Raw genomic sequence first — 14,469 nt, forward strand, 5'->3', positions numbered from 1 at the left:
CACCCTCATGCCATTCCAGATATGCAAGACTGTCTTTCTTCCGCTAAACACAAATGGAGATTTTAAGAACATTTTAGCTCTGTAGGTCCTTACAATGCAAGTGAATTGTGGCCAGAACTTTTAATATAAAAAAAGCACATAAATGCAGCCTAAAAGGAGTGCATTTAGAGTTCATTTCCAGAGAGGTGGCGGTGTAGTGGTCTAAAGCACATAACTGGTAATCAGAAGGTCGCTGGTTTGATCCCCACAGCCACCACCATTGTGTCCTTGAGTAAGGCACTTAACTCCAGGTTGCTCCAGGGGGATTGTCCCTGTAATAAGTGCACTGTAAGTCACTTTGGATAAAAGCATCTGCCAAATGCATAAATGTAAATGTAATCCAAACGACTTCATTTAATTTTTCTCAGAGCAGGTTTATTTCTGATTAATATCTGTAAAGGAGCATACCATAAAATTGAGTCTTGGGTCATTAATACAAAAATAACTAAATAATAAACTGCTCACATAGGTATATTTGGTTCCTTTAGTGTCATCTAGTGGCATAATTACTATATTCTGTGCACCTCAAAAGATTTTATAGACCTCAAATATGTCTCACGAGACGTAATGGTGATGCTAAAGACCATTGTCGAAATATAGTACAAATTTAAAGCAATAAAATGAGCATGGATTGTATCGCTCAATGCATGGGGGGCATTTGGATCACTCAATCTACTTTTAATGTTTCAGCATATCATCAGTTTGTTGGTGCATGAGGAGTCAGAGACATCAGACTAAATAACACAATGACAAACCAGTTTCATAATAACTTTACTAATGCTGCCCGTTATATGTGTGTTCAGACATCAAACGTACAGGTTCACATTTCTTGATTAATAAAAGACTGATATAAAAAAAGCCTAGTTTACACCTGTGACACAGACGTTGAACAGAATATGTAAAACATTGCATGAGTGTGGATACAACATGACTATTGTAAATTATAACTGTGCATAAAACGAGCAAGGCAGTTAACCTAGAAACATGTGATTATGAGTCTAGATTTGAACAGTCTCTGTAATGCACCGTGTGGTTTAACACTGTGCAAAGGCAGCAGAACATCAAAGACGTTTGCTAATACAGTGAATGAAGATGATTTCACCATTTTAACACTGAGATATAATGGCACTGTGAGTAACAGCTCATAAAAATGTGTCCATTATACAGGCCTACATGGCCAAAAACCCCGTTTGAGATGGTAAATGGCTCAGTGGCGACAAACACAAAAGTGTGAATGATTAGAATTGAGTTGAATTGAGAAAATGGAATTGAATGTATCTGTGAATACTGAGATAAAGCCTGATCTCCTAATTACCTTTTGCAAAATGGCAACTGTATAGAACTGTATAGAATTGTTGTTATAGCGCATTTAGTGTTCATTTCAACCATAGACTGTAAAAAAAGATGGCCGACGCCCCTTCTCTCTTTTCCATTGGTGAGAACTGAAGCCGCCAGTGTCCCGATATGGCGCTGACATCTTGGGACTTGAGTCTGCACAGTTGCGATTTCGGGACCAGACCTGCGCAGTAGTGAGCAGGAAGTAAAGCCGCGAAATCAAGGCCCCGCCCTCACTCTCTCTGAATCAATCGGAAGCACACGCCCCTGCACTTTTGACTTTTGACTTAAGACGGTGTGAAATAATTAATTATAGAAATGTAGATATTACATTTAAAGCTCCAATCTCCTCAGTCCTCCGAAGATCCCGAAAAAAAAGTCAGTTGGTGCTTCAGTGACTTCGCTCAGAGAACATGTCAATCACAGCTGTCAATCATGATGTCACAGCACCGTTTTTATAGCATCAAATAACTAAAAATAAACTTATTTTGAAAACAAACACTTGAAATGACATCAACGTGATAGAAACTACAGTAAATGACAGAAACTATCTTTGGAAAAAAGATATGTGAAGTGTAATTTAATTGTTTAGTTGGTCTCACGTCCCGTTGAATAACATGGGGAGGCGGGGTTTATGACCTATACTAGGACCAGTCACCGGGGGGCGATCGAGACGTTTTGGCTTCACTTTTGAGGGCTTGTGCGGCATGCTTGATTTCAACAGGAAACTTCCACATTGCATACAACGAGCCATTTAAAAATCATTTAGCAAAAATGTTGCCATAGTAACCCATATCTATGAGACCAGGTCGCTATCTTTATTACTCTTAATCAAATTTAGACCGTATAAAATATTTCAGATCCTACTAAAGTTAGTCTCACATTTGGTGCCTGGCGAGTGCTAATTTTGGTTCCTGGTGGCACAACTAATACATGACTATAATTACTCCACTAAACCACGGCTATTTTTAAATTCTGCATTTCCATGATGAAGCATTTAGGACATGTGTGTAGATCTATTCCTGAAGCACTGTTATATTTATCCTGGCATAACTCCCATGGTCATATTCCCAACGTACAATCCCACTAACCACAATGTGTTTGAGCGAGACCAAAGAGGATTATGAGAATATTGATATGAGATATCGTTGGTGATGGAGAGGGATTCATCTGGTTTCTCTTCGTTAGCCACAAACAAGCTCTAATGCTCTATGTGTCAACACATGGCTACATGAACGTAGGTTTGGCCGCTTTTTATTAGGTCATTCTTTCATTATGTGTCCAAGAGAAGAAAGACATTCCCCATGTGAACAAGTGTGGTTAAGAAAGATTTAACAGAACTAGACTGCTATGCAACTGCCTTGTATTTTCCTTACAAGCTTTGATATAAATGGCTTCTACGAATGAAACGATAGGAATGACTTAACATCAGTCACCATTCACTTCAATGAATAGAACAAAATGGGATAAGAGTGAATGGTGACTGAGACTAACATTTAACATTTCTTTTGTGTTCACAAGAAGAAAGTCTTATGGGTTACGGAATGACAGAATCTAATTGTTTAGGAGAACTACCCCTTTAATAGTCCTAAAAATGGCACATTTTGGGGTCAAATATGACCTAAACAAGTTTCCTTGAGATTCACCCGTATTTTAATTTACTGCACGTTCATTGATGGACATTCAACATCCCTTATATATCACTAAAATATAGTATATGTATGTTTGAAATATACAGTAAAAATAAGTATTAAATAATAGTACATTAAAAAGCCCTTATAACATACCATACAGTATGACATCATACAGTATATGAGATCTTTGTGATGATGTTATCAATCGCGCAAACATTTAATTCAACGTTAAACAATTTAATCTCAATCACAACGTCCATTTGCAAAGTGTAACTCCCAATTCATGCTTCCATTTAAATCTGATTTTCAATCCAGTTTAGCCCGAACAGAGTGTCCAAGTAATGCAGTTGGTATTCACAGATGACACATTTGAATCATTTCAAAATATTGTCAAAACAACAACAATGGCAACAACAACAAAAGGACAATCAGGTAAATGTGGGCGAACCACTGATTGCTACATTAATAAAAAAGTGTCGACCACACGTGCCCTGTGCAGATGGAAATAAATATGAACATAAATAACGTGTGACATGTACCTGAGTGTGGACTCATAGCACCGTTTAGAGCGGGGGTCAATGGCTACCCCTCACATTAACGTGTCTGCAGAGGTTCATAGTGCAAAAAATCGAGTGTCTCCAGGGACGACATCCCTACTGTCCTGCTCTCAGCTGCTGTACTTCACTCCGGCTGGATAGTGAGTCTTTGGCAGGGTGGGCGGCTGTTTAGGGGGAGGCCTGAGTGTCCAACAGGATTGTAAAGAACACAGACAGGTTAGGAATAGAGTTGGGTAATTTTCTTTAGTCAAAGATGAAGTGTGTGACTGCTGTGCCACTAGCATCTACGGTAATTTGATAGCAGGACTTTTACAGTTATAAATAGTTTTATATATACAGTGCATTCATAAAGTATTTAGACCCCTTCATTTGTGTGTGAAGAAAGAAAAGTAAGAAAAATCACACCCAGGGCGGCTGTGGATCAGGTGGTAGAGCGGGTCGGCCGCTAATCGCAGGGATGGCGGTTCGATTCCTGGCCCACACGACTCCACATGCCGAAGTGTCCTTGGGCAAGACACTGAACCCCAAGTTGCTCCCAATGGCAGGCTAGCGCCTTGCATGGCAGCTCTGCCATCATTGGTGTGTGAATGTGAATGTGAATGGGTGATTGGGACACAGTGTAAAGCGCTTTGGTAACCGCTAAGGTTAAAAAAAGCGCTATATAAGTGCAGAGCATTTACCATTTACACCAATCTACACTACATACCCCATAATGATAAAGCAAAAAACAGATTTTTGATAACTTTGTAAATTGATTAAAAAGAAAAACTTAAATATCACATTGGCATAAGTATTCAGCCCCTTAACTCAGTACTTAGTTGAAGCACTTTTGGCAGCGATTGCAGCCTCAAGTCTTTTTGGGTATGATGCGGCAAGCTATGCACACCTGGATTTGGCGACTTTCTGCCATTCTTCTCGGCAGATCCTCTCAAGCTCTGTCAGGTTGGATGGGGGACTGTCAGTGGACAGACATTTTCAGATCTCTCCAGAGTTGTTCAGATTGGGTTCAAGTCTGGACTCTGGCTGGGGCACTCAAGGACTTTCACAGTGTTGTCCGTAGCCACACTTGCATTGTCTTAGCTGTGTGCTTAGGGTCCTTGTCCTGTTAGCCCAGTCTGAGGTCCTGAACACTCTGGACCAGGTTTTCATTAAGGATATCTCTGTATTTTGCTGCGTTCCGCTTTCTTTCATCCCTGACCAGTCCCCAAGTCCCTGCTGTTGAAGAACACCCCTACAGTATGATGCTACCACCACCATGCTTCACCGTTGGGATGGTGTTGTGCAGGTGATGAGCGGTGCCTGGTTATTATTATGCTTAGAATTGAAGGCAAACAGTTAAATCTTCATTTTATCAGACCAGAGAATCTTGTTTCTCACTGTCCAAGAGTCCTTTAGGCGCTTTTTGCAAATTCCAAATGGCTTCCACGTGTCCCTCTGAGGAGAGGCTTCCATCTGGCCACTCTGCCATAAATCCCAGACCAGTGGAGTGTTGCAGTGATGGTCGTCCTTCTGCATGTTTCTCCCATCTCTATTGTACACATGATCTCTGTAGCTCAACCAGAGTGACCATCGGGTTCTTGGTCACCTCTCTAACAAAGGCCATTCTCCCCCAATTGCTCAGTTTGGCCAGGCGGGCAGTTCTAGGAAGAGTCCTGGTTGTTCCAAACTTCTTCCGTTTAATAATTATGGAGGGCACTGTGCTCTTGGGGACCTTCAATGCAGCCAGAATGTTTTTGTAGGCTTCCCCAGATCTGTGCCTCGTCACAATCCTGTCTCTGAGCTCTGCAGGCAGTTCCTTTGACCTCATGGCTTGGTTTTTGCTCTGATATGCATTTTCAGCTGTGAAACCTTATATAGACAAGTGTGCGCCTTTCCAAATCATGTCCAGTCAGTTGCATTTGCCACAGGTGGACTCCAATCAAAGTGTAAAACATCTCAAAGATGATCCAGAGAAATGGGACGCACCTGAGCTAAATTCAAGCGTCACAGCAAAGGGTGTACATACTTATGTCAATTTGATATTTCAGTTTTTTATTTTTAATACATTTGCAGTTCTGTTTTTTGCTTTGTCGTGATGGGGAATGGAGTGTAAATTGATTTAAAAAAATTATAATTTAAAGCATTTTAACATAAGGATGTAACATAACAAAATGTAAATAACATGAAGGGGTCTGAATACTTAATGACTGTATATACATATATAAAATATGAATATTTCAATTATTTATTTCAGTGTCTGAAATGCTTATCCTTGAGGATTACCAAACATATAAATAATTTTCTACTTCAGTCAGTATTTTATATATAATAATAACTAAAATGTTGAAGACACATTCTTTTTGGCTGGTGTATATGATTGTGTTTATACCTGCTGAGATGTGGGTGAGGAGGGCCAGGTCTAGGGGTGACTGGTGTCGGGATAGGAGCTGGGAGTCGGACAGTGGACGGACTCCGCATTAGCCGAACATTCCGACCCAATGGATCAGCAGGTAGAGGCTTCTGGGGTGGACTGGGCTTCTCCAACATCTAAGAGCAATATAGGAAAACAGAAGGAAGCACACATACAAACACAGAATTCATATAACTTACATATTAAAGTGCATTTTGGTTAAAGGTAGATTTTCTGACCAACTCTTGATGTTTTAATAGGTCTGTTCTTAAGAGCAGCCACCAGAGAGCAGTACAAACAAGTCTATCTTCATCTGTTACATCCTGAGGTTCATTCTGTGTGTGTGGTTTCACTGCTGCTGCCATGGTAACGCTCTCTGAGGTCATGTGATGAGCGTCCACATGTTTTCCTAATCTATGCTTTGTAGATGAGGTATTGATAGCTTGCGATCTGGACAACAGCTACACCTCATTCAATCATCCGTTGAACTCTCTTCAACTTCACTTAGAGACCCAAACAGTATTGGACACTTCATTTATCTCTCTCTCTTCTTTTTTATTTTTTATATATTACTACAGAACTGAATTCCTTCTCTTAATTGCTCTTGTCATATCTCAAGCATTGCATGATTGCTGATGACGAAGCTTTTCGGTTTTTGGAGATATAAAGGTCTTGAGAAATCTTGCAAGCTCTCTAAACGGTTCCCCGATGGAAACGTCTGATTAACTGAATTAGGAAACTTCAGACTTACACTTAAAATAACTCAGAAACCAATGTACTGATCTTACCTATACATTTATAATTTTTGAAATCTCCAAAAGAACAATAAAGCCATACAAAACCATCCATCCATCCATCCATCTTCAACTGCTTATCCGAAGTCGGGTCGCGGGGGCAGCTGCTCCAGCAGGGGCCCCAAACTTCCCTATCCCGAGCCACATTAACCAGCTCTGACTGGGGGACCCCGAGGCGTTCCCAGGCCAGTGTGGAGATGTAATCTCTCCACCTAATCCTGGGTCTTCCCAGCTGGACAGCCCTCCTCCCAGCTGGACATGCCTAAAACACCTCCCTAGGGAGGCGGCCAGGGGGCATCCTTGCCAGATGCCCAAACCACCTCAACTGACTCCTTTCGTCGCAAAGGAGCAGCGGCTCTACTCCGAGCTCCTCACGGATGACTGAGCTCCTCACCCTATCTCTAAGGGAGAAGCCCGCCACCCTTCTGAGGAAGCCCATTTCTGCCGCTTGTACTCATGACCTAGTTCTTTCGGTCATGACCCAGCCTTCATGACCATAGGTGAGGGTAGGAACGAAAATTGACCGGTAGATCAAGAGCTTTGCCTTTCGGCTCAGCTCTCTTTTCGTGACAACGGTGCGATAGAGCGAGTGCAATACTGCCATCGCTGCCCCGATTCTCCGGCCAACCTCCCGCTCCATTGTCCCCTCACTCGTGGACAAGACCCCGAGGTACTTGAACTCCTTCACTTGGGGCAATACCTCCTTCCCTACCTGGAGTACGCACTCCATCGGTTTCCTGCTGTATATAGCCAAAAATGCTTCTTGATTGCTGAATCAAAGAGCCACTGAAGAACCTGTATTTTTAAGAGTCTTGATTCATAGTCTAAATATAGAGGCTATTGTTAGCTACTCTGATGTTTTAGTAAGGTTTCAAGAGAGCAGTTCGGCTGTTTTTCTGTTTCCCCTTGAGAAAGGACATCCTTACTTATACATTTTCTCTTCCAGGTTCTTCTATAAAAGAGGAAAACGCTTCTCTTTTACGAGCTGGGTTTATATGGGACAAACCAACAAATTGCTTCAGTTTATCAAAGAACAAGTTGCCGTTTGGACTCTCATGTGGGTAACTGCGGCGAGGGTGATTTTACCTTCCACAAATGCAGCTCGCAGTGGGTGAAACAGCTGTATTAATCATAGCGTGGAGGGCCGGTTGGTTATGAGCTGTTTTAATGGAGTTCAGCAGTGAAATTGTGCTACAGTCACATATATACACCCCTATCTGAGACAGCAAGTGACCTCGGGTAATTAACTTCTGTTTCAATAGCATCTTCATTTTCCATTCTGGTCATTGTTAATTAATGCATGCTTTCCTTCATTTGTTGTCAGGACAGATAAGTGTCTCTTTTAATGGGATTTAAAAAAATGGTACAATCATTAAAATGGTTATTCATTAATACGTGCCCTCACAAGAGGTTTGCTTTATATCCAGAACAAAAATTAAGTTACATTTTTTTACATTTACATTTATGCATTTGGCAGATGCTTTTATCCAAAGGGACTTACAGAGCCCTGATTACAGGGACAATACCCCCGGAGCAACCTGGAGTTAAGTGCCTTGCTCAAGGACACAATGGTGGTGGCTGTGGGGATCAAACCAGCAACCTTTTGATTACCAGATTACCAGTTATGTGCTTTAGACCACTACACCACCACAAGTTGATCTAGAACCATGTGCCCCCTCATGATATTGAGACAAGTGGATTTTGAATGCAACTTGTAAAGAACAATTACTGTAGGTAATAATTTTGAAATATCCCTTGAATAAAAGCAAATCAGTCAATGTATGTGCAGTTAATGCTTGCCAACTATGTCTATGGACTGATGGCTTCAACAGAAGCATATACCATCCATTAACAACCCCTGAGCTCACTGTAGGTCTGTCTTAAAATATTTACAAGTTAATAATCAATTCCCATATGGAAAAAAAGAATGGGATTTTTTTTCTTCCAGAACCAGACTGTTGCACTCTATTACGAGTTTATATACTCACCATGGCAACCTTGCAGACGTTCTGACAGGCCATGCCATGGATACCAGTTCCTGGTGCTGGAGCGTAAGTGCGTGAGGGTGTGTGTGCTGGCGGGGAGGCTCTAGGTAGAGACGAGTTTGAGTGAGGGCGGTGGGGTGTAGGTGGCATAAATGTCAGCGGCAGCGGGTGAGAGAGGTCGGACGAGTGGGCACTGAGGCGGTCTGCGGACCACTGAATCCACTGTCTGCAGAGGAGACTGGGGATAGAGAGAGAGAGAGATTAGACAAGAACAAAAGGAGATCTGTATGAGTGTTACCTCACCAGGCCTAACAGCAAACAGACCAGCATCCTCTGTCTGTTACCAGTGCACTTTATCAGTAGCAGATACTACAGCTGATAAAAACCACACACACACTCACACACTCGTCTGGTTCAATTGCCTCACTGAGTGTACAATTCACCACAGGGGTCATTAGTGGGACTTTAAACACATCCTCTAATCACAGATCTGACCGCTATACTTTACAACAGCTTAGAGATCACAAATACATCCACCATCCATCTGTTTGACAGGCAGTCACTTGTATGTAACCAAATCAAATGGCTTTATAGAGGCGGAGACCTTTAAATATACCCTCAATGTACTTTTTAAAAAAGTGTTAGAGCAACAGCTTTAAAGTTGCTTCCCCAATACAGATAATATGCATATGTGTAAGTGTGAGCAAATGCATGGAGACAACTCTATGCTGGAGAGTGCTCCATTTTGGAGTTGCTTGATTTAACTGCAGCGTTTGATAGAGTTGATAATTCAGTTTTAATTGATACATTGAAGAGATTGGTGGGAATATTTGGGGTGGCTTTACACTGGTTTGTTTCTTCCTTGACAAATAGGAAATTGTGTAGTGTCTGTCAGAGATGAGATGTCCTCCTCTTCAAAAGTTAATTGTGGTGTTCCACAAGGATCCCTTTTAGGGCCAATATTGTTTTCAGTATATATGCTACTGCTTGGTTCTGTGATGATCATTGATTCATGGTTATCATTGAATCCCTATGATCTGACTAATATAAATATTCTTCAAGAGTGTTTGCTTGTGGCAAAGTGAGATTAAGTCAGCACTTAAACAGTTGGTCCTAAATAACCAGCAGGTGGTGAAACATTTGGGAGTCTACTTTGATACTAACCTAATTTGTATTAATTACACATAAGGCATTACATGGGTTGGCGCTAGAATATTTATCAGAACATTTAAAAACTCATGAAACAGTTAGACCTCTTAGATCTTCTTGTCATGAACTGTTGGCTGTTCCAAGATCCAGATGCAAAACAAAAGGTGATTGAGCATTTGCAGTGAAGGCCCCACGATTATGGAACAGCTTGCCCTGGGATATTAGATCTGCTGAATCTGTGTCTGTTTTAAGTCTCATTTAAAAACTAATTTGTATAGACTGGCATTTATTACTACATGAACCTGCTGTATTTTACCATGTGTGTTGCTTTTATTACTATGTGATGTGAATATGTTGTGTTTTACTGTGTGTTCATTTTTGATTTTATGGAGAAATTTGTGCTTGATTTGCTGAAAAGTGCTATATAAATAAAACGATTATTAGGTGACAGTTCCCTGGAGCAACCTGGAGTTAAGTGCCTTGCTCAAGGACACAATGGTGGTGGCTGTGGGGATCGAACCAGCAACCTTATGATTACCAGTTGGGTATGTGCTCTGCTTTAACCCACTACGCCACCACCACTCCTGTATATAAATCTGGGGCCCTTTAATATAAAAAAATACAGTCTAAAATTTGTTGTTGCCCCACAGGACCTGTGGGCCTCTAGAATTGTTACAATGTTTCACCCCATTAGCTATGGCTCTTTTGGTATGTGTCATGGCCATCATGCCCTGAGGTGGCGAAGTGTTGCGGCGCAGTGCCCCCTAATGTTCAAAATATATAAAAAATTGGGCTTATAACTCTTGAAAGCTTTGGCCACACAAATATGCACCTGGTCTCTCTAGATTCAGTGTGATATACAAACTATACCCAATTTTCCCATGTCAGTCATTTTTGGCATCGGCCATTTTTAATTTTGACGTAAAATGCTGTATTTTATGAATGCATTGGCGTATTGTTACGAAACTTTGTATATGTTTTTAGCACCATGCCCTGAAGTCACCTACAATTACATATCTTGAGATAAATAACCACCATAAGCCAATCAACATTGAATTTCATTGCGAGCATGCCAAACAGGTCTCAAGGCTGTACCTTGGCAATGCTTTGGCCTATTAAAATGAGACTTATTACATGTGATAGCATCGTACCCTGATGGTACCTTAGCGGTTTCGGAACAGTGCCACCTACTGGACAATAATTCTGAAAAATAGATATTTTTTAATCAATGAAAGCTTACGGTTTCTAACTCCTACAGCGTTCATCGGATTCTAACTTAAAACTTGTCATCATGCTTCGTTGGCTGCTCATGACCAAATTCAATTGATTCCTCACTGGCAATAATGACAGTATTGCTGCTTGCAGCTATATTTATTATTATTATTATTATTCTGCACATGAATACTAAAGAACACAGTTTATGTGTGGAGTGCAGAAGACAAACACACCTTATATATGTTTGCACTTTGTGATATGGCTGTAGCCTGGCGTTGAGGAGAGATTCTGTACACGGTGTGTGCGTGACCGGTTGAAAGTGTGTGAACTGGACTGTTCAGTCTGTTGGGTCCCACAGGTCTGCAACAATATAAATACAACACAAATGTTACTCTATTTGGTAAATGATCATGAAAAACTAAAATTATGATTATTTTTGGTGCAGTAAACCTTGAACAATTGTACTCCTCAGGGAGAAAATGACTATAGCCCCTTAAGAGAGTGTATAACATCTTTATAACATGTCTATTAACATGATATTACATATGAACAGGGTTAATACCTTAGTTTTTTGATGGTGTTCTTCTTGCTGCTGAAGAACAGATTGGTCAGAGTTTTTCTCTTAATACATGCTATAATTCCAACACATAAAAGACACAGAAAGGCCACCAGGATCCCCACTGTTACACTGCTACTCTCTGCAAATACAGTGACACACAAACACAAATATGAAAAATACTGACCAGCAGATCAATTAACATTTGGTTACTTGACAATATCAAGATTTTAGTTTGATGTGTATTTGTACAATGGAAAGTGTATGTTCTAGATACTGTACCTGGTCACCATTTCATAAATGTATTCAATGTTATACTTCAATACTTACAAAAGTTACAAAACTTCATGCACTCTCAAATAACATAAGGTCTTTCAAACTGTACATATAGTAAATATACAATGCAAATAGGAGTTAAGATGTGGCACAACTAAGACTTGCATCATTGAAAAAATGTAAATAGCTGATGGAGTATTGCACGTCACACTGCATGACTGTTGTCACAGCTATACATTAACTACACAGTTGTACAGTACCTGTTGGTCTCATTGGGCCGCTGTCCACACTGCCTCCAAATCCAGCTTTATCACAGAACGGAGGAGCCCAGAGCACTTCACAGTGACAGTTCTTATTATTATTACAAACCTACATATGACACATACACAAAGCAGTGAGATCATCAGGCCACTTCCCAAAATTACTGAAATAATCCTTAGAATGCACTACTTGTGGTTATGATAAGTAATTAAAATACAAGGGTGTACTGTACAGGTTTGTTTTTAACATTGAAAATCACTCAAAACTATGCATATAAACACACGGAAAATGCTTTTTATAGCTGATCAGTTGTTCTGTCTAGCAAAAAGTATATGGCAGTTTATTTAACTTTGGGTACTGTCAGCAATGGACATAGAGAAAGTAAAGACTTGTTAAATATATATATATATATATATATATGTTTTACACCTCATCTGTTTTTCGAGTTTTAAATAAACAAAAATGACATCCCTACCCTAAACCCTATTCCTAAACCTAACCGATAGTGTCATTAAATCAAATTAACAAATGAAAAATGCAATAGCTGAAGCAACCAATCCATTTAGTTATGCACTTATATAGCACTTTTTTAACCTTAGTGACTCATTCACCCATTCACACACACACACACACACACACACACACACACACACACACACACACACACACACACACACACACACACACACACACACATGTTGTGTTTCCATGTTTTATGGGGACTTTCCATAGACATAATGGTTTTTATACTGTACAAACTTTATATTCTATCCCCTAAACCTAACCCTACCCCTAAACCTAACCCTCACAGAAAACTTTCTGCATTTTTACATTTTCAAAAACATAATTTAGTATGATTTATAAGCTGTTTTCCTCATGGGGACCGACAAAATGTCCCCACAAGGTCAAAGATTTCGGGTTTTACTATCCTTATGGGGACATTTGGTCCCCACAAAGTGATAAATACACGCACACACACACACACACACACACACACACACACACACACACACACACACACACACACACACACACACACACACACACACACACACACACCAATGACGACAGAGCTACCATGCAAGGCGCTAGCCTACCACTGGGAGCAACTTGGGGTTCAGTGTCTTGCCCAAGGACACATCGGCATGTGGATTCGTGTGGGCCGGGAATCAAACTTGTGATTAGTGGCTGACCCGCTCTACCACCTGAGCCACAGACGTCCCAATATTTAGTTGTGCCTTCATCTCACGTGTCGAGACCAGGGAGTAAACGTACTTTGCTGGACTCATGCCCCGGCCTTCTGTTTTAAAATCCAACACTCAATCAGATGAGCTACCGTGCAGCTGATGCCTAGTGGACACTACACAACTCAAGCTCGTTGCATTTGATGTTGCCTCGATGTTGCCTTGTTACCAGCGACAGGTCTGTGACGAGAAGTCTTATATTCTTATTGTGTGCTCATATGTGACATGCTGAGACTAGTCCCAGACGATACGACAGTTTTCAAAACTGCTTGATATATAGACGTCTTGTCGCTCAGGTGTGTGCAGTCCCGATGAGTGAGAGAACGTCATGAGCCAAAACCAATGAAATATAGAGAGAGCGCAAGAGAAGGGCAAGGTATTAGCAAGCAGATTACAAATCTCCCTTCCCGCTGCCTTTGTTATTTTAAGCTGTTTTTATATATTGTTTTCCTTTGCAAATGAGCACAAATAAGCATAAAATCGGACAGGAGCCATTTTTCATGTTTGTTGATATGTTATCAAGAATAAACTGTGCAAGTTTGAGAATTAATTAGCATTATCTTAATTTTAAGATGCATTTTGGACGATACGTTTGAAACAGGATGACGCTAAAGGCAGCTGCAACGGCCGGGTTTTCGCCAGTTACTTGCGGATTTAAAGGGAAATAAGCATGCGATCGAAGAACAAAAAATGAATGCATGAACATGCTCAGCAGAGACAGATATGAGCACCATGCACACTAGATGCTCAGTTACAGGTACTGCACAAAAAAAAAACTCAGAAGTCTGTTCTAAGTGGCATGTTGGCACATAATTAAGATAAACTGTGCGCCGTTTTGTAGTGCCGTCTTTCTCGTCTTTTACTTTGAGTCACGATTTTGAATCCAGGGCGTGCTGAGCCAGCCAGGTTTCCTAAGCAACCAAATTGACCCAGTTGCTAGGGAGGTGACCCAGTTGCTAGGGAGGGTAGAGACACATGGAGTAACCTCCTCGCGGTCACTCTAATGTGGTTCTCGCTTTCAGTGGGGCGTGTGGT

General features: G+C 40.8%; 1 protein-coding gene across 1 annotated transcript in view; it reads right to left on the minus strand.

The window, feature by feature from the left end:
• Nucleotides 1-799: 799 nt before the first annotated feature.
• The window catches only part of LOC127633707 (disintegrin and metalloproteinase domain-containing protein 12), a 120,385-nt gene continuing 106,715 nt past the window's right edge, over nt 800-14,469 (minus strand). Inside the window, exons 18-23 of the mRNA XM_052112973.1 lie at nt 12,190-12,298; nt 11,660-11,795; nt 11,331-11,457; nt 8,737-8,971; nt 5,934-6,091; nt 800-3,745 (exon numbers count right to left, since the gene is read on the minus strand). Coding sequence (XP_051968933.1) covers nt 8,837-8,971; nt 11,331-11,457; nt 11,660-11,795; nt 12,190-12,298 — 507 coding nt within the window. The 3' untranslated portion in view covers nt 800-3,745; nt 5,934-6,091; nt 8,737-8,836. The remainder of the gene's footprint in view (nt 3,746-5,933; nt 6,092-8,736; nt 8,972-11,330; nt 11,458-11,659; nt 11,796-12,189; nt 12,299-14,469) is intronic.

This window comes from Xyrauchen texanus, chromosome 40 (genome assembly GCF_025860055.1).
Source record: "Xyrauchen texanus isolate HMW12.3.18 chromosome 40, RBS_HiC_50CHRs, whole genome shotgun sequence".
Classification (NCBI taxonomy): domain Eukaryota; kingdom Metazoa; phylum Chordata; class Actinopteri; order Cypriniformes; family Catostomidae; genus Xyrauchen; species Xyrauchen texanus.